This window comes from Pipra filicauda, unplaced genomic scaffold (assembly GCF_003945595.2).
Source record: "Pipra filicauda isolate LSUMZ 115617 unplaced genomic scaffold, ASM394559v2 scaffold67_size6003252_pilon, whole genome shotgun sequence".
In the NCBI taxonomy this organism is placed as follows: Eukaryota; Metazoa; Chordata; class Aves; order Passeriformes; family Pipridae; genus Pipra; species Pipra filicauda.
The window spans coordinates 2043529-2069925 of NW_024104842.1; the positions used below are offsets into that span (position 1 = coordinate 2043529).

The 26397-nt window shown below is 41.5% G+C and overlaps 1 protein-coding gene across 5 annotated transcripts in view; it reads right to left on the bottom strand.

Moving 5' to 3' along the window:
* Positions 1-26397, bottom strand: part of STOX2 (storkhead box 2) — a 155441-nt gene that overhangs the window by 62009 nt on the left and 67035 nt on the right. Inside the window, exon 1 of one of the 5 annotated variants that reach the window (XM_039388741.1) lies at positions 18592-19412. The exons of 3 other annotated variants lie outside the window; for them this stretch is intronic. In XM_039388741.1, coding sequence (XP_039244675.1) covers positions 18592-18757 — 166 coding nt within the window. In that variant the 5' untranslated portion in view covers positions 18758-19412. Of the gene's footprint in view, positions 1-18591; positions 19413-26397 lie in introns of those variants that run through there. One more of the 5 variants, XM_027735388.2, reaches the window with a different exon arrangement.

A 26397-nucleotide genomic window follows, 5' to 3' on the forward strand; every position in this document is an offset into this window, starting at 1 on the left:
AGAAGCAGTGTTCCCAACGACTGTACAATGGAGCAGTGTTTCCTAAAGTAGGTTATGTGAAGGATGAGCAGAAAGGCATCAGAGGGAGGGGTGACTGTGGAAAATATGGATGATGTCATCCTCAGGATAAGCAGATCTTCAAAAATACATGGCAGTAATTTATTTTCCTAGCAGGAATTATGCTTCCAAAAGTTGGGAAAGTGCAGACGTATCCCAGTGTTTCCCTCTTTAACTGAATCCTTTTAACCAACTAGTTCTGGAAGCATGGACAACTTCGTTATAAATGGCCACGTGCTTAGCCTTTGTCTTAAGCCTATGCCCAGATGACCCATTTTGCACATTTCCACCAAGAATAAAGTGACCTCATTTTCAAAAGTGCTGAGCACCAGCTGTTCCTATTGTGCTCACAAACTGCACTATAGGTTCCTGTTTTCAAATTCTTGACCTCGAAAGAATTTTGAGGCAGCCAAGTGACTATATGTTCTTCCACTTGCCATATGCCTATTTATTTTAGTTCAAACATAAAAGTCTGACTAAACTACTTTAAAATCGTGAATGCACTAAATTAGAACAAGTACTCTTGCCACCGGAACCTAAATGCAACAGAAGTGAGCCACGTGACCTAAAAAGAGTAGTATTTTTTTGCCCAGAAGAATGACTAGATTGAAAGTCAGAATATTTTGACCTTAACCTTTAGTTTCTTTTTTCTTTTCCTTCTTTTTAATGAATGGCTTAAAAATGGGGGAACGGTAGCATCCAGATCATCAGAATTCATCAGAATTTATATTTCTGGGATTAAACTTCTTTGCTATCTGCTACATAAAGTTAGGTCAACAAATTCAAGATAATTTTACTACAGATTTTGGTTAGTGACTTTTACACACCAAACATGTATTTGTCTTTAAATAGTTTTAAACCGTTACTTGAACATACCACTGTCATCTCCAGAAAAAATATTACATTGCTTGTGCAAACAATAAATACAATTACCTCATCTCTCCCCCAAACCCTAAGGCTTCAAATCAGCAAAACCAAGAAAAAAACTTACCCAAAAATAACAAAATTATTCATGTTAATGATCGGTGCACAACATTGGTTTTGATTTTTAAAATAAGCTGTTGTTTAATAAAAAGGTAGCAAGAAAAACTGAAAATATATCAAAGTTGCTACGACTTCTTGTTGCATCTTTACTGAGAAGACACTGATTTGCATTAAGCTTGGTCTGAGTGCACTGTACAGATCCCAGTAAAATGTCCTGACTACATGTGAGGGGAGCACCACTACTTTTGGGCACAAGCAAATGAGTCCATACAGAGACAACACATATATGCACACCACCTAATAATAAAAACCTCCATAAATATTCTCTCTCCAAATAGAGTATTTTAATATTCACAGTAAGTAAGCTAAAGAGCAATTGTTTGTACTCCCAAATCCAACAGGTCTTGATACCTTGCTTATGTTGATTAGTCACAGTTCTCTTTTGATTCCCTTGTAAAAACAAACTTTGCACTTCGAGCTCTGCCTATGTTTTACGATAGCGGAAAGCGAAGTTGTGGGAAGGGCTCTTTCCTGAAAGCAGGGTCATTGGCTGGGGGCAGAGCACCCAGAAGAGGTGAGGGTGAGATAAAGGCAGGAGGGTTCAGGGTAAAGGCCAGGAGTAAAAATGTGCCACTGCTGCACAGATGGATTTTCAACTCTGAGAACTGAGAACCAGAGATAAAGCAGAAATACTAGCTCAAAATCAGTGGTTTAATCTGGTTTCCTGAAATTCTCTTCATACTTGCTGACATTTTACAGGTCAAACTGCCTACAAATGTCACAGGAAACTATCTGAAAGTTACTGGTAAAGTACACATGAAGAGGTAAAAGTTTTGTTCTGGAAATAATTTCAGAATAGAGCCACTCACTGTCAGATCATCAACAGTCCTGAGATGTATGAAGGTGCTTTAGAGAATGCCATTAATATATCAGTAATGCCAACAAGTAAAAATGATCTCTTTCTCTTGGTGACACAATCTTTGAAATACAATTTGCTTCCTTGGTATGAGGAGGGTTTGTCAGTGACGTTTTGAGAAAAAATGGCTATAAATCCTGCAAAAAAACAGCTTATAAATCACTTCCCAAATCAGTACTTTTGGCTTCAGAGTTCCTGAACTGTTTCTCCATGTACACTTGTCTGGCTGCTCTTCTAAGTAGCACAATTCAGCTCCTTCCAGGCAGACTTCACTCCACTTTGTAAAACTGATGCTAAGCTTTTTGTCTCAAGAGTCAGGGGCATGATCAAAATTTCTAAAATGTCATATTGGACCTGAGGTCCATTTGACCAATGCCTGGCAAAGCACTGCTAAACACAGAAGGCAGCATCAAGAAGCTACAAATCAGCACTAAATACCATCAAGTTGCTGGGTTTCCTGTATCAGACTACAAAGAAATACCTACTTCTTTGGCTTCGCTGGTCCCAATATGGAGGAATTTAGGAATTTTTAGGAATTCTGACACTGAATTTTGTACTTATTCCTGACTGCAATGTAGGAAGTGAAAGGTAAGAGTGAAGAGAGTGAGAAGTAAGCGAAGAAGGAAAAACAGTTAACCTTTGACTAGTCAAGGTGAGAAGCGTAGGAACTTCAGGAGTGCTAGATTTGAAATAAAAAGAAACCAAGTAAAAGCACATGTAGTTTTTTATGGTCTTGATGGTAAGCACACCTCCACACCTGTTCCATACTGCTGAGGCTTTGAGAACCCCTAGAAAGCACATCCCACCTTTGATCTCCAAAGCCAGACTGCAGTATTTTCAGGCACTACTGGCAAGGCACAGAGCATTTGCTAATGTCACAAGAAGAGTTGGTTGCTCTTGTTTGATGAACTATCCTAAGAAAAGCTATAAATCCAATATGCATTTGTTCCCTAATGCTATTCCTCCGTGTAAACTATAGCTGCAATCACAATGGAGACATCTTCTATAATCATGAATATGAGGAGAAGCAACATAAGATTCCAACTTTTGTGGTTCACACACTAAAAGAAAAAAAATCTCTGCCATTTTAAACTATACAGCAAACAAGAACTTCTCATCTGAACACAAGCCACAAAAGCAGGTTATGCCTTTTGCTTTTCAAAGAACAAAAGCAATACAACAAACCTACCCATACCAACAAATACCTGAGCATAATTATGATTTCTAGATCTCTATAAAAAAGCCATGCCTCGATTTACTCTCACTGCTGCTCTGAACTGGTTTCAGGCATCTTTTACAAGTATTCAACACAGCAGCAGCCATGAGACATTCAACAAATTAGCTTGCACCACTTCCATCCTTCTACAAACGCTTGGTCAGACAGGCTTGGTGGCAGGCCATCAGCTCCTTGTGCAGGGGGCCTCAGAGTCCCACCACCCTGCTCCTGACCATGGGAACAGCAAACCCACTGTCATCCAAGCCCTTTCTGGCTGTGACAAGAGGGGGGCACAGGATTTGCACTCATATAATGTAAGTATTTCTCTACAAAAGACTTACAAAAACAGCCAAAATGAGATGCAAATGCTAAAGAGAACGTTTAAGTGCAACTACCAACATTGCCCTTGCAATTAAACTCATTAGACTTTGGCCTTTTCCTTCTGTGTCTTCAGAAGGACATTGTGTCATTTTTGTGTCTTCAAAGATAACAGCAGTCAGGCCAAAAAAAAAAATACCGAAAATGCTCACACATAAAACCGAGCTGCTTAGCATATTTCATTACCACACTGACTTCAAAAATACTGAGCAATTTAAACCTGCAAGCCACTTGGCTTTAGCTAGAGATAAGTGCCTGAGATAAGAGAGGTATAATTGTTCAGTGTAATACTGTAGCATGTTTTATATAAACATTCGCTAACACTGCACTTCATATATTTCACTTCAGCGTTGTGAAGTGCCGCTGAATGTTCCAACTTTATTTGTGGCCCGTTCTGTTAATATTTACACATCCAAGGTTCCCCTTGATGTCAAATTAAATATACCATCCAAGCTTCAAAGTAGAAATGGGCACTTATGCTTTGCAACAGAGAGCAAGAGAGCATAGCTACAGGTTTCTAGCAGTTACCCAACTCTCCACTGCTGAAAGAGACGGGGGAAAATATGAAAGAAATTTGTCAATTTGTTAGTGAAGAGAACATGAAATTAGGATACCTTTTGCACTTAATAAAATGCTTCGTGTTTAACTGCAATTTTTCTATAACCTAACTATACAGTAAATTAAAAGCTATGGAAGTTGGGTTCCCACATAGGAGACATGTTTGTAGACTTTTTGGAGGCTCTGGTTTCATGGCTGAATGTGTGGTGTGGCACTGCTGTCCCTGTTACCCCTGCACTCTTAGTTCTTCCACATTGTTACTCTTGGACAGGCTCAAGCAAACTTCACAGAGAGGAAGGAGTCTCCAAGGTCTTATGTTCCCACAAGTTTTGGTGATCCATCACAAGGTATACTGAAGAAAGACTGAAGCCAAAGCCCTGACATAAAAAGAGACATCAGAGTATCCACAAGGGAGAAATCATCTATGAGAGAAAGCAATGGAAAATGCAGCTCACAAAGACTTCCTGGGTTTTTTTCACTTTAATAGCTAGTTGTGAGTAACTACTGGGGAAAGCCCTGTAGCCTCCACCCAGAGAAATCTCCCTTTGAACACTGCTTTTCTGCTGTAAAATCAAGGGGAAGGGACTGCCATATTGCAACGACAGCAAGGTGCAGCTCAGGATCGTGGGAGGGAAAGATAAACTCTATGATGTTATACCACAGCATATTTTGGCAAGGTATGACATCTCACCACAAAACCTGGCACCTTACCCTGATTTTAAGATAGTCTGCAAGTAATACTCAACAACAGCCACTTTACACTCCAGTTCTTCCCCTCCCCTCACTTACATGCTTTGGACATAAGTGCCTCCACCTGAGCACCAAGAGGGGGTAGGTCCCTTTTGCAGATGTGCCAGCAGGGGATCACCAGCCTACATGCACACGTGAGACCAGACTGAGAGCACCACTGCCACAGCAGTGGCACTGTTCACGTTAATGACAGCTACTGCAAAGACAGGTATAGTATTACTCCATGTCAGCGTAACTATCTCCCTTTAAATCAGACAATTAGGAATTCATGGACACCACTAACAAATGTGGTTGGACTAAAGCGTGCTGATTTTCATACTGCAAATGATCCTTGGTCTCCCTTGACCATCATCAAGTTGCCTGGCTCTGTCTAGAGAAACTATTGTACTGTTGCCTGCAATGGACTCAAAGGCCTTGCTTTTGCTCTCACGCTACAATAAACTAGCAATAACTCAGTTAAAAAATCAATAGAATCGTACTAGTATACAAAGAAGAATCTGACTCCATGCTCTACTAGGTCATTTTTAATGACCCTACAATTAGAGAAACCAAACAAACCAAACATTTAACATTTGACCTTTGCTGCTGCTTCTAGCTTAGCTAATACAGATTAAAACCACATATGTTTTTTCAAGAGTTCACAAAATAAAGTTTTGAAATCCTGTAAGGGATATTTGATCTGTTCTTATTGTACACTAGAATTTAAAATGCTATTTTTTTTTATTGTGGAATAGCAACTTCAGACTCTAAAATCATGTACTTTGGAGGTACACTGATCAAGCACCCACTAGTGCTTAATCTAAAATTAGATTAGATCATGGACTGGAGTGGACAAAAGTCAATCTCCTGTAAGAATCTCAGTGATACAACAGTGGTTAACAACACTTGTGCAAATGAAACAAGAAGTGACAAATTCAAAGACAGCTGAGAGTGAATCCTCAATAATTTTTTTTTAAATTGAAGTCTATTATTAAAATTTCAACACTTTTTTACTTTTTTAATAATTTTTACTGTTTTGCATCCCAAATTTTCTACCATTTGCATGTTTTTCCAATGTTTATATTTTATTCTTGCTAGGAAACACATCTGCAATGTCAATTACAATTACTAACAGCATGCACAACTAAATTAAACACCTGCAGATGTACACAAAGCATAAACAAAACACACTCACACTGGTATACAAAATAGTCTCCTCAAATAAAATACATTAAATGGATGTGCTCTGATGTTACATTAACAAATAATATATAAAACCTTCAGCAGAAGGGTGGAGATTAAAGAGAGCAGTCTTAAAAAGAATATAAGTATAAAGTAAAATGATATATAACCAACATGAATATATGATGCCACTCAGTACATGCAGTACAGTTATTTTGTACATAAACATCAAAAAGATGATTCCCATGAGCATCACTGAATGTGAACAGAGGGTCCCTTGAGAGGGCTGGACCACGTGCAGTTCATAACACAGACCACCTCTGGAAGAACTGCCACATGCAGTTGTCTCCATCCACATCTACACAACGCACCTGAAATCTATTTCAGAAAACATTTCTATAATGCTGGTCTATGAATTGACAGGGCTTGGGGACATAATTTTCATGGATACTTTGGCAGCTCTGCAGAGAGCTAGTGGTGACTGGACTCAGCTCTACATTCCACCACTGTTTTCAAAAGCAGACTTTTTGCTGAAAATATGGATTGGGTCAGTTCAGGCCCATATAAAAATCCAGGTATGTGGATTTTTAAACCTGCCCGGTCCAATTTATCAGCCTCCAGAGATGTTGAACATTTGGCTCCTGCAAAAACCAGCACTTTCAGTGAGACACCCAATGTGTCACAAGCTCAGGAAGCCATGCTGGAAAGTTATGGCCTTTAGCTATTAGCTGAACCAAGATTAATCTTGTGAGCCAGCCAGCGCCTCCAAGAAAAGGAAAGGGGATACCTTGGAGGCATGAAACATTAGGATCCACTTCTGCAGCGTTTTCTCAGGTCAACTCTTGTCTTGAAACAGCAGTTCTGACTTACTAATAAGCAGGAGACTTAGAAACAACTAATGCCTTGGCACCAGATCCTGCTTGCAATTTGAATCAGGAGTTGACATTTTTGGAATGTCAAGCATTGATATAACAAGAAACTCCTGCTTAATGCAAGCCTTTCATCTAGGTACGTGTCACCTTCAAGATGAGACAGCTCATGAAACCCAGAATTCAGAGGGAAAGGAATGGAAGGAACTAAGGGAAGAAAACTAAATGAAAGGAGGAATAAGCTGAATTACAGAAATTATTAACAAATGCTTCTTTCATGACTTCAGAAGAGAATGTGTGATGACACAAATCCTATTAATATCCCAGTTACAGGAATCTGGAATGCATATGTTGTGTTTGGAGAGATGGGATTAATGCTGCTTCATGACCCAACAGCTGATCTGCTCTTCCACCACCAAAAATACCAAGAACCTTAAAACTTCTTCACATGTGTGCATAGTCCTCATTAGCAAAAAAAGCCACAAAACAGGACAGGATGAGACTCAATGCAAGTTTAGTACTGAAAATGCACACAAGGTGAGCAGTTGTCACTCCCCAAACACTGTCTGATGTCACACAGTAACCTGCAAGTGAAACACGAGGAGGACTGTTAAACAAACTGAGCCAGCTGGAGGTGGGAAGCATGCGGGGGAAGGGGGGAAAGCACCACACACACTTGCTCTCTCCTTCCACTTCCTTGGCACCTGTTTGTGGTTACAGTTGGACACAGCAGAGTGGGCAAGACAGACCTGGATCTTAACTGGCACAGCCACTCTTAGGTTCTCACTTACGGTAAAAAAAGAAAAAAAAAAATTTTTTACAGTCCTTCTAGCTCTTGCTGGAAAAAATTATCCAAAACTGTCATTGCACGGCAATGTATACCAGAGCAGGTTTTAGATTTTTGTTTTGCTTCCTGCTGGTCTGCCATAACGAAATAGCCCTCCCAATGTTATGAACAGCAATCACACACATGCATCCATTCAGGAGTACAACACAGGTTAAATGCTCTGATCTGAAAAGCTGGGTTTGATATTTTGCTATTAGAGATAAAACGACACTTCCCAAGGGCAGCTGTGCCATCAGACAATTATAATATACCTAGAATTAACAAAGCTTGGTTTGACACCAACTCATGAGTAAAATTCAATATTGACACCATTTTGTGTGCTTTCCTATTGCTTGATACACACCATCCTGTTCAACTACCACATTACTTAGTGAATTAATTACAATGACAGAGTCAGGTAGAGCTTTTTACCTCAACTCTTTTCACTTACCTTTTCATGATTTAACTCTAAATGCAAGCTACAGTGAAACACTTCATTTTACTTAAATACATTGTTTGTGGGTGTGAAAAAGGGATCACTGAGAGCATAAAAAAGGATAACCACGAAAAGCCAAGTGTACTGTACTGCTACATAGGTATTGCTGTATTTAGAATAATCAGCACTGGGATGAAAACTGAATAAGATCATCATCTGGTAGGCAGAAAAAAAGCTGAATCAATTATTAGCCTCGGAAATGAGCTCAGAGACATGCCAGTGAAGGAGCGATGGTCCTGATTAAATGCAGCCACTTAAATGACTGAAATTGAAATCTAAGGGTGAACTGGGGAAGGTGAAGCACAATTCTTGCAGCCAGGACACAAGAACACAAGCCTGCTCCGGCAGAACAGCAGCTCTGTCCACGACTCCTCTTTTTGTTCTGTCATTGCACCCATCCTTGTTTCTGGTAAGCCTGCCCCAGTTTCTCCAGGTGTCCAATCTATGGCCCTTCTTCAAAGGCAGACCTCAATTAAAAGGGACCATTACTCAGCAGTTACAGCTAAGTCCTCCTCAGCTTTTCCAGGCAAACAATATGTGCAAGAGAGATGGGTACATGCATTGTTCATGGAAGCAGCACTGCTGGGTGCTAAGGCTTCCCACCTGAATAGTCAAACAAAACGTTGTGCACTTTTCCCACTAAAGAACAGAATCAGACCCTGGGGCACACAATGTGCATTCTCATGTAGAACCATTAGCGCACTCACACAGAGCACAGACTTGCAACATATCAAATTTAATAAACTTACATAAACAATGTTTTACTGTGCTGCAAAATGGGCAATATGGCAGACCACGCCTGATAAAAAGTTACTGCATGTGGCTCTAAAATAAACAATACCTCACATAGCTACTTCAACCTCTTGTGCAAAGAGGTAGTTAAGAATATGATATTTAAAATGAGGGTTCTAAAAGATGCCTCAATTTTACCCTCATGGTTCCTGAAGAATAATTCTGCAGTTAAAATAATCATACAGACTGAAATTTAGACTGACTCAGAGGAAAATGTCTCGTGATTCTAGCAAAAAACAAAAACTGCAAAATGTTTCATTTAGAGATGGCTTTATCTCTTTCCAAATTTTAAAAGTTGTTCAGAAACTGAGACTTCACTAGAGCTGGAGGAAAAAAAATGCAGAAAACAATTTTTTGCATCTGTGTTCTGTGAAAACATTTCCATTCTTATGGAAACATTTCCATTTCCAAATCCATTCTTATGCAGACAATCCATGCCAATACCATTTCAAGATATATGTACTCCAAAGAGACGTGCTGCAGACATGTACGATTTACAGGTGGGGGTTGCAGCTGTTCCAAATTTTATGTTAAAGCCAATAAACTTCTCCTCTGAAGTTTTTGTCCCCTCTACTCCCCCAGGCAGCAATGCAGTAATTACACCTAAAAGCACACAAATCTTAAGAAAACCTTGTAAAAAAAATTTCCGTTTCACTCTGTTTAAAAAAAATATTTAGCTTAAGGCTTATGTGTAGTGAAACAGGTCACTGTACAGTCCAAGAACGTAAATTCTCAGGAGAGCAGAATTTAGAACACCCTATGAAAATGAAGAATGCTACTTCACTCTAAAATGCTGTGAAAATGTAAGAGGCAAAGTTAAGTACCACAATGAAATTTAGTACATCGTCTTTACTGGCTTACAGAATAAACAGTCCAATTTATGGCATTTTACAATGTTATCACATATGGTCAGAAGTTCATCTTCCAAAACTAGGTCACAGGTCATCAACAGGAAATTCATAGGAAATTATGGAGGAAATTAAAAGAACACAAATGGGCAAGCAAACTAGTTTATATAATCTAGGTTCTCCCAGCACAGCTTCCTGTGTTATGATGAACTTAGCTTGCATACTGAACTTTGCCTTTTCCAGGCCACATTAAGAAAGTATTTCTGAATTGTCTATTATACTCTTCAAGCCTCAAAATGTGAAGCTCAGATTCACTACAAAGAGCCATTCATTTTTTTTCTTTAAATAATATAGCTGAGAAAGATAATTGTAACTAGAAAAGGTGTTTTGAGATCATTAAATGCAGATTTCTACTCGCTACTGGCGCCTCAAGACACATATACTACCCAAGGACAGTACTCAAACACAAGATGACATTCTCATATTCCTTCAGTTCCAGCATCCCAGCCAAACTGCAGCTGCATTCTCGATCATGTCTGGGAAGGTGACAATTAGTGTCTGGGAACCTGTTCTACTCTAATGTTAGACATACTTTTCAAAATAAAACCCCTGGTCAGCGAGGGATAGGAAGAGAGTTCATCTAGGCTCTCTGGACAATTTCTGAAAAAGCGGTAAAAAGAAGCAGCTACTGCTTCCATTGACCTAAAAGCTGAATGTAACATACTGCATATACCTCTAATATATCACAGAGAAACAAAAGTTAAGAGTAACTTTACAAGACAGACACAAAATGAAAGACCTGAAAGATGCCTCTGCTATCTCTCTTCTTACTATCATTAAATAAAAAGACCTAATAAAAATACGATCAACTTCTCATGCATTCTTTTTCACAATACTCAAATACCCACATAAAGTTCACAAAATAAAAGCAGTTCCTCAAACACTTTGTTCTTCCTCTACTGCTTTCACACCCTATCAAATCCAATAAAACTATTAAGATCTGTTTTTTCAATACCACAACTTGAAATTTCTAATAAATTGTGCATTTGTAGCTATCTGCTGCAGATAGCATTTCCCACTGAAGTAACAACGAACACTCCTATACTTTAAAAATTATAGGAATCACATCATCTACAATTTGTTGAAAAACAGAACTATCTTTGAGTTGTGAGGAGTTGGTTGACAAGGTAGAAGTGATAACAGTACTGAATAACAATCATTCCACATCATTTACTGCTGGTATTATAAACAGGCTCTCTTTTTCAGCTTGCAGGAAGGCGAAAAGGAAAATTCTTAAGAACACAGTGGCATCCAAATGTTGATCTGAATACAGGATTTCACTTGCAGAATGAGGACTGCTTTGTTCACACTGAATGCACCTATTTTTGGATGTCTGTTCTTACCCACAGTTACCAATTCAAGGCCTGGATTGAGAAAGGATTTTTTTGTGATTGGCGATATTACAGTATAAAACAAATGAGACAGTTCTCCTACTGAGCAGATTACAATCTAAGTGTAGAGAACTGCAGAAACAATTAAAAGTGCCCAGGAAAACAAAGTCAATGACTGACACAACTGGGAATACCTCCCTCACCTCCTAACTTTCAAACCTAGTGATTTTAATCTCTCTTTGGGGGAAGGAAAGGGATTTGCTATCCTTTTCATAATGAATTCAAGCCTGTTGAAAATCAAGTTTTCTTTTTTCAGTTACCTTTTGCAGACTGTTTAAAACCTGCCAATACAGCCCAGGGTTCTGTTTGAACTAGACTGCTCTACCCAACTACATCATGCTGTGTGCCCAAATACACTTCCTGTAAAGCCAGGTCTTCCTTTTTTCTTTCCCTGACACCCTCCTCTTCTCCACAGTCTATTTGAGCAAGATAATTCCAGCACCTATATGTCATCCAAGAGTGAGATACAAAACAGCATCAGTAGAGCAGCCAACTTGATAAATGTGCTGGAAAAAGCAAGCCAGCAGCTATAAACAAATTTCATACCCCCTCATAGCTACAGGCAGTCACTTGGGAACAACAAATACTGCTTTGGGAGAGTTCTGAAACATCAATATTCAAGCACTTTCCCAATGATTACTCTGGTTGCCACTGGCCTTGATACCAAAAATTCTGCAAAAACAAGTACAGAAACACACTTTCATGAGACTTTTAGAAAAGCTTTTAACCCTCCTTTCTGCTTCCTGTCCTATCTGATTCACCTAGGAAAAAAGACTTATAACTGAAAGTGTTCACTTTAACTTCAGGCACTCAGGTCTCGGTTTCAATGGCCACTATTCTTTTTCCCTCTTCTGGTAAAAATCAAACCCAACAGTTAGACAGAATTGTATGAAGTATTCATCAGACACTTCTTACAATGGGCAACCTATATTTCTAGGCTCAAATTTACATCTACACCACCAAAACCATCAGATATCCAGTTTAAAGGTAGTTTCATCATTTAAAATAATGTAAAGTATCATGATTTTCAAGGAAAAGAACCCAAACACCATTAATATTGTATTATTTAGCAAGTCTCACACAAGCTCTAAATTAGCTCACAATTTTTGATCATGGTTCTAATGTTGTCTGGTCTCTTCTAACCATGTAAAAGCATGCTCAGGAGGATCCAAGAGTATCTGAAATTTTTTTTCAGCGCTGCTTTACTTATGTCCCAGAATTTGGATGTTGATTCTGTTTTAATGCTATTCACAGAGATATTCTACAACCTGCTATGGGCTATGAAGCAGAGTCACGCTAAAGAAGCTGCCCAGAACACCGAAAAGAAACCCCCAATTTTTGGAGGATTTCTACAATGTGCTTAGGAAAATATCATCCTTCTAGTCTTCACACCTGATTGTACTTACACCTCTTTAAACTGTTCAAAGACTATCACAAAGATGGTAGTTTACTCTGGGATTAACTCTCCAGCATACAAATGAAGGCCTATTGTTGCTCACAACTGAGCAGGTCACTGGGCTAACTCAAGGTGATCTGCAAAATCCTCACATTTCAGCCCCCTCCAACAAGTAATGCATTTTGCAAAGACATGGCTGCTATTCAATTCCAAAATGGCAAGACATTCAACACCCTTCAGGTTTATCAAATGTTGCCAACAGAGTATAACTTCTACACGTGTGAAAGACTGGGAGCTATTTGTGATGAATCAGTACTGTGTTTGTTCTCAACGCTTGTCTATTCTTGAAAGAGGAGCTTCCTGTATCTTCAGTAGCTATCATGATGCCTAGTGAGCATACAGAAAAATTACTTGGTCACAGGACTACTGGAAACACACCGAGAAATGTGCTCAGACTGACACCCCTGTACAATTGCCAATGCCACCCCTTGGTGACCTGATCCTGGAGCACCTCTGTGCACCCCAACCTGGCTGAAGGTCCAAGCAAAGCAGCAGAGACAACATGGGGACTTTGAATGCAAGCAGCAACAACAGGCTGGGGAGGAAAAATAACCTGAAACTTAGCCCTGCAGGGATGAGTGCTCTGAACTGAGATAGAAACCTGAACAGGTCCAGGTAAGACAGGCAAACACATAGACTTCTGTTTCTTTCTTATATCCATTCCTCTTTGATTTTACTTCTAATGCCACGAAGAAAAAAGATACTCTGGATCCCCTTGCTCATAGGTCACAATGGCTAGGGAGAGCAACAGGTATCCAAATGCAGTTTGGTCAGCTGACTGCACAAGCAGTGCTCAGGATACTGTCCACAGCTTGGACTAAAAGTGAAGCCATGGATATGCAGAAAATGTCTTGGTATCTGGTGGGCAAGGACCAGGCACATGTGTGGCATAACACACTGGCATGGGCACAGCACCGTGAGTTCACACTGCACGTGCAACCACGAGAATGAAAACCATTCATTCGGGGTTCTACAGAAGGAGAGAGAAGCTTGTCTTCTGTTCTCGTTTAGGCAAGAAACTGGGGGGGGAGGGGGGAACAAAATGAACTAGAAACTGTGCAAAAATGACTGTTCCATGAACTTGCACCAAGTCTGTGGTGTGAAGACAGAGCACACTTACACGCTCCCCCCAGATGAGGATGCAGTGAAAGTTCCTAATTTTCTGTCAAGTTAAGTGGATGCCGCAGAGGGCAAAAGGGACTGGTAGACACAGTGAGCTCAGGAACAACTTTCCAAGCAATAAAGTAAGCATAGCCCCTCAAGTAGCTGAACAGAGTGACCCACTTGGGGTTCACCAGGTTGGCACAGACTACAGCAAAGGAGATAGAGCAGAAGCCAAGAGGCAAAGCTAGTCCTGCTAGCCATTGACACCTGCACATTCTCAGTTCTCACTGTCCCAGCAATGGGTCTGGCCTAAGACAACCTAAAACTACTCAGAATTCAGGGGGGCAAAGCAATCACATTACTGTTAAGAAGATGAATGGGAAGGTGTTTCTTAATACCACACTGAGAGAAAAAGAAGGTGATGCAATACTGATTATTCCATTAAATATTAATTACAATACAGCTACTTTCAAGCTAGAACATATTCCTTTAGATAACTGAATTAAGGGATAGGAGAACTGAACTAGCTTCAAGGCTTTGCATGTATCTGTCATTTCTCAATTACATTAAACTGAGTTCTTCAGATCATGCATGGTTATCTCCAAATATTAATTTTTAGAATTAGAGATCGAAGCTTAAAAAAAATATTCAGGACCCTTGAATTTGCTCAAATGGCTCCCAAGAGCCTTCTTACTGTTCAAGGAGCTTGAAGAGGCTGTCCTAGACCTTTCATCAAATATCCTTGCCCTTGAAAGAGAGAATGAGGATATCTTTTCCTCCCACAAATTTTAATTTGCACATAGATACCATCAGTTGGATAGCAGTGCTACATACTTCTCTCCTTTCCCTTCTGCTTTAACTTGGTAATCAAACTTCAGTAACAGCAGGCAACATATAGACTGAATTTTACCTTTCAACTTTGGAGGACTGAAACCTCTGCAAGGAAACTGTATGCAAAGAGCAATAAAGTAACTGCATACTTTTCAGAAGGTAACCTTCAAATGAGCATGCTCTGGAGTTAGTTTTGTAGAAAGCTCTTTAGATGTTCCTTCATGCTGTGTGTGCTAGACTGTTACCCTACACCACCTCCATCTCAAACTGACGGGATACACCTCCAACACCAAAATCTTCAATTGAAGTAGCTCAAGAAAGGCTGCAGAAAAAGTTTTCTTTCAAGAGTACTACTCCGTTCTCGTAACATTTAATGGCTGGGTCAATCACAGGGTGCAGTTCCTCTCTCTGCTAAAACAAAATCGAGGATTTGCCTTTGTTATTTAGAAGGGGGGAAAAAAAAAGAAAGAGGCTTTCAACATTTCAAGAGCTATACGTATTATTTCATGTGACTGTTTGGAGGCCTCCTAAGTTTCATTAACTTTTATCCCGCTTGGCAGTTGCATATGATTTCTTTATTTTCCCTTGAATTAAGCAGCAATCTATCAAAAACTTCCAAGTATATTTCCTCTTTTTCAGTAACATGCATGAATTTTATTGGACTCAAACTTTTCAATGTCTCTTTTCACACAAGGTCAAAGCTCTACATTGTTGTAATTTTCTTTTCCAGTGTTTTTTCTCCAAGACAGTCCTCCACTGGGAAATTAATATTCTGCATGAACAATGAACTCCTTGCATGGCCTTTGAACCTAGTGGTTGCTAGGAGGCCTAAAGAAACCCTGGAGTACAGCCTATTTAATAGCATGTATCAAGAGATTATTCAGCAGCAAAAATGTGTGATTTTCTAAATTGTCTGCTTTTTTCCCTCCTTACTTCCATCTCCATTCATCTGTCAAACAATCTTTAGATTTCATATGAATTGCATCTGCATCAATTTTCTATAATTATGGGCAGTTTGTTCCCTGAGTACTGAAAATGTGACTGGCCAGCCACCAATGCTGCTTCAAATCAAACAAATATCAAACTGGTCCTTACTCAGTTTTACTGAAAAGGCTGCTTAAAATCAGGTATGCTTCACCACTCTACCATGAGGTTTGCACTTCCATTATAAACATGTTCTGCTTAGAGACTGTATTCTTCTCAAATAAAACACCACGGCATTAACTGCAACACCATTACTCAGTATTTCTCTGTGCTGAAAGAAATATATAGATGCTTCTCCATGCTCCATTGAGGCATACTCGTATATTAACTTTCAAGCTTCTTAGCATCTTACTTGATTATCTGCTTTTCCATATTTCCCTAAGCACAGTAATTGAGGCAAAACCTCAAGGTTTCTTTCCCACCCTCCACCCCCACCCCAAACAATGAGGCATTTAATTAAAAGAGAACCACAACAATGCTAATGGTGATGAGGTTAAATAGTTGGATAAACAGTATGCAGCCTTCTGAAAAGCCCCTGTGTTTCAGGACACTTTCTCCCCTACAACATTCTGGGTGAAAAAGAAAGTATTTGTATTCCTGATCCCCACAATTTTTACGCCAGAGGACTTCCTATAGATTTCCTGCAAGGAAGAGACTTTCCTTCAAACAGTCAGAAGCGTTTAGATACAGCAGCTATTCCTCCCAAAACTAATAATTGAAAAGGCAGTGGACAAGGATCCTTTAAAATTAAACGAATGTGGAAACTATCCATCAAGAGAGAACAACTGCATTTCCAGATAAAAGCTTATTAAGTTGTTGTTTGGGTTAAAAAACAAAACAAAACAAAACAAAACAAGAAAACCTCAGCAAAACCAAAAACCACTTGCTGATTTCAATTTTCAATGTGTTTCTCCCTCCAATAACTTTAGCAAATAAGTAAAACCAAAGATGACATTTGCCCTTCTTCTTCAGTTGTTGCAATTGGAATCAATGAGCTCCATATTCATAAACAAGTATTCTGAAGGTCTGGAGATTACTTCAAAACATTCATAACAGATTAAAATTCTTTGTCACTTCCCACCCCCCAAGGACACAGGTATCTGGTAAAAAAATTCAGGGTGACACATCTGATTCTGCAGATTGCTGGTGTTTGTCTGGTTGGATTGTACCAATTTTGCCAAGATAAAGCTTTCACAGAGCCAGACTGCTGCCCTGAAGAATTGAAAACAAGCAAAAACCACACTGCTTGGCACAAAATGCTCACGTGAGCTCCTTCTCTTTTCAGTACAGGCTTCCACACTGAAAGAAAGGCCTAAAAGTACCTACTTCAACAGAACTGACACGGCGTATCTTACAGCGGGAATATCAGGACATTCACACAGAACAACAAAAATCTTCGCAGTATGGACAGATTCAGCTTTCCAGCCCATTTCAGGTCTTGCAGCACCAACGAAACAAATCAATCCCTCCACCACCACAATCATTCAGCTGTTCAAGCATAAATTATCCTTGTAATTTCCTCTCAATATGTGAGTTCCCAGGAAAGGGAAAAAAACAGAATATTGCCAAAACAGCACAATATTCTTATACAGGCACATTTTTCAATAAAATGCATGTTATTTGCCTTGTACACAGGCATTAAAGAAATAACAGTCAGAAGACATTTTTAAAATATGAGAAACCAATCCTGACTAAAGAGATACGTTTATTAGGGCCAGAGACAGGAAAGTGAGCATATATCTGACAACCACAATTTTTGGCTCAACCTTTGTAGTAGAAATGGGGAAGGGGGAACAGAATACAGGAGACGTTTTCAGTAATGCATAATAAACACCTTTCTCCTTTAAAAGAATCTGCCTACTCAACCTAAATTGAGCCTCAGAGGGAAAAACGTGCCTTCGTGATAAATTGGCATTTGCCATCATAATAATGAAACATTATGTCCTATCATCACAACAAGCAGGCAGCAGAACAACAAAGGAGGTTTCCAGGATTTTCTGCCACTGGTCCCCTCCCGATCAGCATATTCCCAAGTCTTCTTTTGGGTGTTTATGAAATGTCTTAATTCCAAGGCCATTAAGATGCATTTCAGGATGGAGCAGATTTCACTAACAGTACTGAGGCTTTCCGAAATCTCACCAGCACTCTCCATCGGAGACCAAGCCTCTCCCTGACGACTGCCTTTCCCTGAGCTGTTTTTTGTTTTGTTTGCGCTTTCTCTTTCCCATGCACAAACATGTTGGTCCATTATTTCCCAACGGCCTTCCTTGAAAGCAACTGACAAATGAATATACATGTACGTGTGTGTTCCGCCACATACACAGGTCTAGCCTCCTTCTACACCTCAAAAAACAAATGCAAATGTGTTTACAGTCATTTTCACCAACGCATGCTTTGCCATTGCAGAAACGTGCAGCCAAAACCCAGAGAGCCTGTAACAAGGCAAGAGCATTTGCAATCACAGGTGACCCTTTTCCTTTCCAAAATGGAAAAACACGAAAGCCCGGTAAGTTAACTAGAGTTAACTGCATTTAAAGAGGAATGTGTGGGGCAGCAGTAAATATCCAGCACATGCTTTTACACACAAAAGGAGCAAAAGGCTCCATGCTCTGCACAGCCGGTCATTTTTATCTGCCCTTCCACGACAGAAAGATGCAACCGTTTATCTCGTATATTTATTTCGCTTGACTAATAGATTTTAAACACCATATTGCGAGGACCCTGCTGTGAATCTTGCAGAGGTACAAAATGGTGGATGTATGCTATTTTTTTTTTTGTGCATTATTCATAACAACTCAGCCTCCCGATCGCAGGCTCCCCTCCGTACCCACCAACACAGCCTTCCCGGCCAGACACACATTCCGCAGCAGCCTCGCAATAAAGCTCCCTCGCATAAACAAATTATGTTACAAACCTGATGTCATGTAGCCCCGTGATGCCTGGGAAATAAAAGCTGGGGGGAAGTGCTTGTGCAGTCGGTAGTCCTTCTCGCTGCGGGACCTCATGCGGTCTGAGGCCCGGTCGGAGAAGTCGGAGCTAGGCCAGGCCCGCCGCAAGGTCGTACTCCGCGTCTTCTTCATGCTGAGGATGCCCGAGCGTGTTCCTCCCGCCGCAGCATGGGTCAGGGGTGCGCGCCGCCGGGCATCAGCCTAGCGCGGCCACCGCCGGGGCGCAACCTGCGCGCATCTCGCCGCTCCCTCTTCTAGGGCGCCAGCCGCAGGTCCCTTCCTTTTTTTTTTTTTTCCCCCTCGAATGATCCAATTTTACACACGTCCCACAATGCATTACACTTCATTTGCAATCGGTCCGGCTTACAGCTCCCAGATTTGCGTGGAGGAAAGGCACGTTATGTGGCTTCTCAGGCAAAAAAAGGGGGGGGAGAGGGGGAAGGCTGAAGGGGGGCTGGGGACGAGAGATGTGCGGCGTGGGAGCTCGGGGGTCCCGAACAATGGCCCGATTCAGCCCGGCCGTGCTTAGCCAACTGTGAGCCGCGACACAAAAGGCCCAAACAAACGAGGAAAACCCGGCGGCCGCCGACTGCGACCCCGACCGCGGCGCGCCCGGCGCTGGGGAGGCGGCGGCAGCTCCCGGCGCGGCGGGAGGAGCAGAGGGAGGAGGAGGGAGCGGAGGAGGAGGAGAAGAGGGAGGGCCCGCAGGCGCCTCTCTCGGCCGTGGGACCAGCGGATGCAGCCGCGACCCCCCCGCGCCGCCGTCGCCGCCGCCCTCCTCAGGCCCGCGGCGCCCGGGCGGCTGACAGCGGCCCGCGGCCCCCAGCAGCGCCGCGCCTCGCCATGGCCGGCGCCCACTCCCGCCCGCCTGTGCCCGGCGCTGGACCGCCGCCGGCTCCGCGCTAGGGGCGGCCGGCGCGGGGGGCGAGGCCACCGGGGAGGCCGCCGGCCACTCCGCCCGCCTGCCCGGCCCGCCCGCCGCCCTCCCTCCGCCCCGCTGCGCCGAGAGCAGCCGCTGCCGGAGCGCCAGGCGCCGCGCCGCCGCCCGGGCTCATGCTAGTCCCGCCGGGCTCCGCGCTGCCTCCGGCGGCTCCGACTCGCGCCCGCCCGTGTACAAAGCGCCGTGTACCGCGGGGACCCGGCCCCTTCCCGCCCGCTCCCGCTCCGCCTCTTTTCCGTTCTTCCTTCCTTCCTTCCTGGTGGTGGCTCTGGATCGCTGGGGCCGGGCACCGCGCAGCGCCGGGCACCGCGCAGCGCCGGGCACCTCGCACCGCCGGACTTCGGGCAGGAGCAGCAGTGGACAGGGCGGCCCTGGGGGCCCTGCGGGCACCGCTCCCGCCCCGGGCCAGCCGCGGGACACAGCCAAGAGAAGGGGGCCGGGAGAGAGCTGCATACTCGGGGCATCCCTGCGTGGAGCCAGCGGCGTTCACCCAGTGATCTTTGGCCGCCTTTCCCCCTCGGCGCCTGGAGAACACCGCTTCTCGGCTCTGCCCAGCAGGGCCTGGTCAGTAACACCACCACACTAAAAAAATGCCACACTCCGCAAGGATATCCAGGACACCCGGGATGCCCAGCTCGCCGGTGGCACGCGGGCTGCCCGCCCAGCCACCTCAGTGGTGCCCACATCTGCACCCAGGGCATCGTGTTGAATGGGGCCAGGCCACCTGGGCATGAACTCTGGTTAGCCAAAACTGGGCGAGGGGACTCAATTCTTCCTCCCCCGCGGGACAACTCTCGAGCACACTAGGTGTCATGTGCTGCCAGCATTACCAGTAGGGACAACTGCAATGCAGGGATGTGAAAATGTTGCCAATAAATTACCTACATATTTAGATTTTTATAATTAATCAGGTTGTGTCACATTCCTGAGAACGTGGAAAAACAGCTATAATTTTGTAATTGGAAATTTTCAGTAGTGGTGAACCAGTAAAAGGATGACCTTCAGTGAATGAACAGCATCAGAGCCAGTGGACCATGAGACATTATCCAGCAGCTGCCTTGCTACATGGCTATAGGTTAGTCACTTCAGTGTCCACCTCAGCCCACGCGGCTACTGTACACACACACACACCAAAGAATCATTCAGGATTTTGCATACAGCAGTCCCTTTCACGTGAGTAGAAATTACATTATTGAATATCAGGAAAAAAAATTAAATGCTATGGGGTCCTTTCTCATTCAGGCTCATCTTTTTCCAACATCATGAAAAGCCAATAGGAATGACGTGTCTATTGATGCTTGGTATACTGGTAGCAACCGCAAAAAGTTAAGATGAGAAAAAAGATGGCCTAGAGCTCCTCTAATAAAAATACAAGGTTTTTCATCATGCAACTTACTCATCTAGCAATTTACTCAACAACCTACGCAAAGCTTATAATAGAACATGTTTTCACCCTCAGACCAGAAAAACCATAAGGAGAACTTTTAGAATTGTTCAGCTTTTCTCATTGAAGGCTGAGGTTGGGATAGATTGGTTAGCACTACCTAACTAAGTCAAACCTAAAAAACATACCTATTTTACCAGATGTAAAAGCAAGTTAAATTCTAGCCAGGAGCATAAATTCTCATGGCTTTGCCTTTTCAGCAGTCAAGAAGTGGTTGAATATAGCTGGCCAGCTAACTTCAACTTACAGCTGAACTAAACTCAACCTTTCTCCTAGTCTAGACACAGCCCTAGATATCAATCTGTTCCATTAAAAAAAGACATGAGACAAGAGACAAATAGGAATCAGCAATGAGGAGGAAAAATGAGGTCAAGAAGTAGAAAGACAGAACAAAGCAGGACACACGCGCGCGCACACACATGCGTGCGCGACAACAAACAAGACCAGAATGATCTTTACACTGGCTTTCTGTATAATTATTCCCAACTAAAATAGTCTAACAAATATCAAATAAAAATACCAGAGGATGGCTCTGTAACTGTCAGATACAGCGTACACATCCCAAATCTTTTCAAGCAATTTGCTGTGCACCAATGAACCGGTGACAGCATACAGAAGTCTTTCAAGTAGCTTTAATTGACTTAATTTGTACACTTCCATGAATTGTCATGAGAGTAATATAGTACACAGAATTAACACATGGTATATTCTACTTATCAGTTGTAGGAATTAAACTGGTTTGTAGTTTTGGGCACGGATAACAATGTGTTTTCATTGTGTGGTAATTTTAAATGAATAATAATTTGCTCCTACAACTATGAAAAAGAAGAAGGAATGAGAAGAATAATTAATCCATCTAGCAAAGTTGATTTTTCCTTCCCAAATGTGGGTATATTTGTTCAAAATCAATTTTGGAGGCCTCCTCTCAGTACTGAGACGTTATTCCTGTGGTCAGCTAAAGTTCCTTGTATTTAGTCTTCTCACAGTTATCTCGTTTGGTTTCAGCTTAAAGTTTTCTGACACAGTATCTGAAAGAGTTCTCTTCTTTGAAGAGAGGAATTCAGAGCAAGTTTCCTCCTGCTCTTCCATTGTTTGAAGTCAAGTTTTGTTACTGGGATGAATCAAATATATAATTAAAGACAAAGTTTAAGTTTTGGCTGTTTTCTTTGGAATAAGAGCTAGAACTGTGCATGTAATTGATTTTTTTTGCCTCGGTGACCAAACTGAAATAAAACAATTTTCTTCATGTGATCTGAAAGGTAAAATTTGAGGGCTTTAAAAAAAAACAAACAGAAGACGAACAAACCAACTCACAACAATTTATTCTTAGACATTTAAAATTACTTTTTTGTAATAAAAGGAAATAAATTTCTGGCTTCATACACCTATGTCAGAGCAGAAAAGAAGAGTTCTCGGCTACCAGTGGCTGTCCTGCTTGGTGAACAATGGTACAGTACCCTTATAAGCACAGTGTGAAATAAATAAAAATATGCTGTTTAATCCAACAGTTCCAACAGGGGCAGGGAGGGCCAATTTTCTTTGGCTGAAACCACTGGGAAATTCTGCTTTAGTTTACAAATATTTTTGCCTACCTGTTACACACCGGTAAAGTTTTGCCTAATTGTAAAAAGAAGTATGGAAATAGTCTGATGGAGCTTGCTAGGAGTAAAGAAAAACACTTCTTCCAGGCAGGAATTGAAGTGATGGGAAAATGAAAAGGAGATGGTTTCAAGGAGATGGTTTTTGCTTGCACTTTTTTTTTTTCTTTAATTCATCTCCAGTTGTTTGGGGGTTTATTTGTTTTTTAGGGTTTTTTAATAAGGGAAAGATTCAATTCAGAAGCTTTTACTGAGATTCAGATAAAGCATTCATTTTTATCATTTGGTATTTAAAGTCCAACAGGTACCATCTCTTTCCTGAATTACTAGAGGGAGAGGTGAAGCTTGGATAAATATACCATAGAGATCTTGGGGAAACAGGTCTGAACTAAACCAAAAAGAGGCATCCTGCCTCCCTCATAACCTAACAGTTCCTTATCAGGAATTGGCAACGTAATAGCCAAAGGCACTGATTTAACACTATGAATTTCAAAAAAGCTTAGGTACATATAAGACATTACAAAGGATTCTTATATGTTCAAGCTTTCAATTACAACCCTGCCTCAGTCCACATTCATAAGGAGCCTGAAGGCTTTTGAAGAAGCAATTCAAAATGTCTGCTTCTGAAAATCTTGTGTTATCTTTTATAAAGTAAGAAAACAAATATTACTAAGGATATCTACTGCATTTGATCTTCATAAAGACTCGTTTATTAGTTGATAAGCAGTTTGTTCCCATTTTACATTTGGAAAATGTAATAAAGAAAAGGGCATAAATGGCCCAGAAGACTGTAATAAATCAGTGGCATATGCACTTCTAAAACTTTAGGGTTCCAGCTTCCATTTCATAGGCTTATTTTTCCTCAATTGAAAAATAATAATTATGTAGCAGAGTACAATATGGTGAGCTATATATGTATATTTTTCTATATGTGTATGTGCATGTGTGCTTGTGCATATATGGTAATTACTCTCATGTAATGTAGTATTTCAAGTTTCAGTCGGGAGTACTTCTATTTTCCTCCCTATGACAAACAAGTTTCCACAGAAAGAGCAGCAGGCTTCAGTAGCAGGGTGGGCTGGTGTTTCTGCCTCAGCTAGATTGGCTTGGTGACTGATTACATGAGGTTTTCAAATGAAATAAGCACACAAGCCAAACACTAAAAGAAAAATGGCAAAATAATAGGACATGCAAGGAGGAAAGCAATCCTCCTGTTTGCTTAGACAAGCTACATCTCTAAAATCATTGTCTTTCAAGCTATGTATTCCAAGCTTGGGTTCTCCCTTACTCTGTCATGACCTTGCCTGTTGCCCATAGCCCACTGGCTGCCTCACAGGAGAAAATTAGAAGGACTTCACTTTATTACTGTCTGCTGAGCTGGTGTCTGACAAGCACCCAACACTGACAAGATGCCAAGTGCCACACAAAGCCGTGTGGCTTCAGCCTCTGCAAGTCTATGAAAAGGATGGTTTCCTGGTCCCAGCTACAGAAACAAAGATTATGAATAATGTTGGTAATACCGGGACGCATGGGAGACTTTGCACTAAGGAAGGCCACAGTCGCTGGCAGCCAGGTAAAACAGAGGAGCAGAGGGTCATTTTGTGGCCTCTGAAAACAAAACCGTCAAATTCTGTAACTTTTTAAAAGATGGAGAGGATGCTGCAAGATTCTGGGAAGGAAATGCAGGGCCTATGAGAGAGGGAGAGCAGAAGAAATAAACAGAAAATACAGAGGGGGAAAAGAGGAAAAAAGCCTGGAGTACAGGCAGTTGTAAAGCAGAGGAAGAGGAGGGGGGGAAACGGAGTATCAGAAGACATGGGAGAAATGTAATTAAGAACTTTGTAAAGACACCAAGCTCAGGTATAACATCACAGGCCTTAGTAATCTATGGGTTTATTAGATTTACAGCTCTGCATAATAGTCTTCCTGATTACCAGCATTTCTAATATTAATAAATCCATGAAGGGGAAAGTTGTCCACTGCATAAACTCACAGTTTTCATGCATGGATTCCTGTGGCTCTGTATTAACAAAGGTGCAGAACTCAGACTCTAAAAGACATGTTTTTAAGCAATTCCTTACTGGTTAAGGAGGTCTGGCAACAGGCTGTAACTGCCTTTGGCTGTAAGAAGCACTAGTTTTCCCTTCCAGATATTTGTAATCAGACAAACTAGCAAGAACAAACCAGAAAACTCACAATGCAGCACACCCTATCATGGCTGCCCTTAGACTTCTGACACTAACACTATTAATTTATCACCTCTTACTAGTACTTGTTCTTACTCAAATATGCAAGAGAAGTCAAGTACTTGTAACATATGCTTGTGGTGCAGGTCACAAAGTGAAGCAGCCTTTCTTGATGGATTTATTGGCAAGGGAAAAGTTTGGTTTGCTCAGACAACTCTCCTTGGAGAGACCATTTGAGAAACTCCACCAAAAAGGGAAAGAAAAAATCCCAAGGGCAAAGATGTAAGTGCAAAAATTCCCAAATATAAAAAAGGAAAATGTTTCAGAACTTATCACAAGCAAATCTTCAGTCTTGCTATCAGGTTGTGTTATACCATGGTAGTAATCCTGGCTTAGTTACAGCACCTCTTAAACCAGTTTCAGATCATATTTCTCTCCATGTTATGCTTTGGGAATGTGTGATGACAGGAATGCAGCGCTGCTGCTGCACACATGCTGTAGTTCACCAATTCATTTTTCTGTGTGCTGCCTTATGAGCTGTGGTATTTATTTTAACTTGCATGACTTTTAAGAAAAACCGGTCTCCATTACGAGAAGAAAGGCTCCCCTGTTTTGTTGGGTTTTTTTCATGCCAGACCTTCTGATTGCATTTGTGTTTCCTCTGCACAGAAGACAATTGATGCAGAAGGGGTTTCAATCTGGGTACCCAAATCTACCTAAAAACATACCAGTGTACCAGCAGGAACAGAGGCTATAGGATACAGCTTTTGCTTTGATGCATGCTTTTCCTCTCCTATTATCACTGACTCAAAGCTGGTTAGTTAAAATGGATGGAAACTGGGCTTGTAATTCCTCAGTGAACAAAACCAACTGGAGAGAGAGACAAGCTGTGAATCCTACAGAGATTTCCCCACAGTCAAGCATTTATTAAACCTCTCTCATGTAACAGAATTCAAAACCTTGGAGAAGTGGACTTACAGCAACTCAAATCACAACTCAATTCATTCACTGGCTGTTCTTCCAAAGGATGTAGTAGCAAAAGATATGCCAAAAATGTTGGCCTCAACATTCTTGTTTTCTACTGGTGTCATGTATCATTAGTACCCTGGTATTTAAGTAACACACTGATATATGGGCGCCAGCTGTACTGTAAGTTAGAAAGACAGCCTAACCTTCTGCTTTGGAAGTCGAAAAAAACAGAGAGCGAGAAGTGAGTAGCTAATGTAGATCCCACCAGCAGTAAAGGCCATTACAGATTATCTTTCCAAAGACTAACTCACACATCTCTCTGTCTATTCCCATTCCTCCACAGAGCCTATGTTGCAAAGGCAGCACCAAGCACGTGCAGACCTTGGGCTCTTGTGAAGCTTCTGGATGCTACATCAACACAAACAACAAGCAGATTCTGTGTGTCAGATCATGTACAAAGGAAAAATTCATCAAGAAAAGGCAGCCCTTGACAGTAGTAGGTGGGCACTGTTACGTGGCTATTGTTTATCAGAATATTAGTTTTAAACTCTAAATTCTTGTTGAGAAGAATTACTTGCCATACACAAAACTGAGCAAAGCACCACAGGCAAATAGGGCAATGAACATATTTGCAG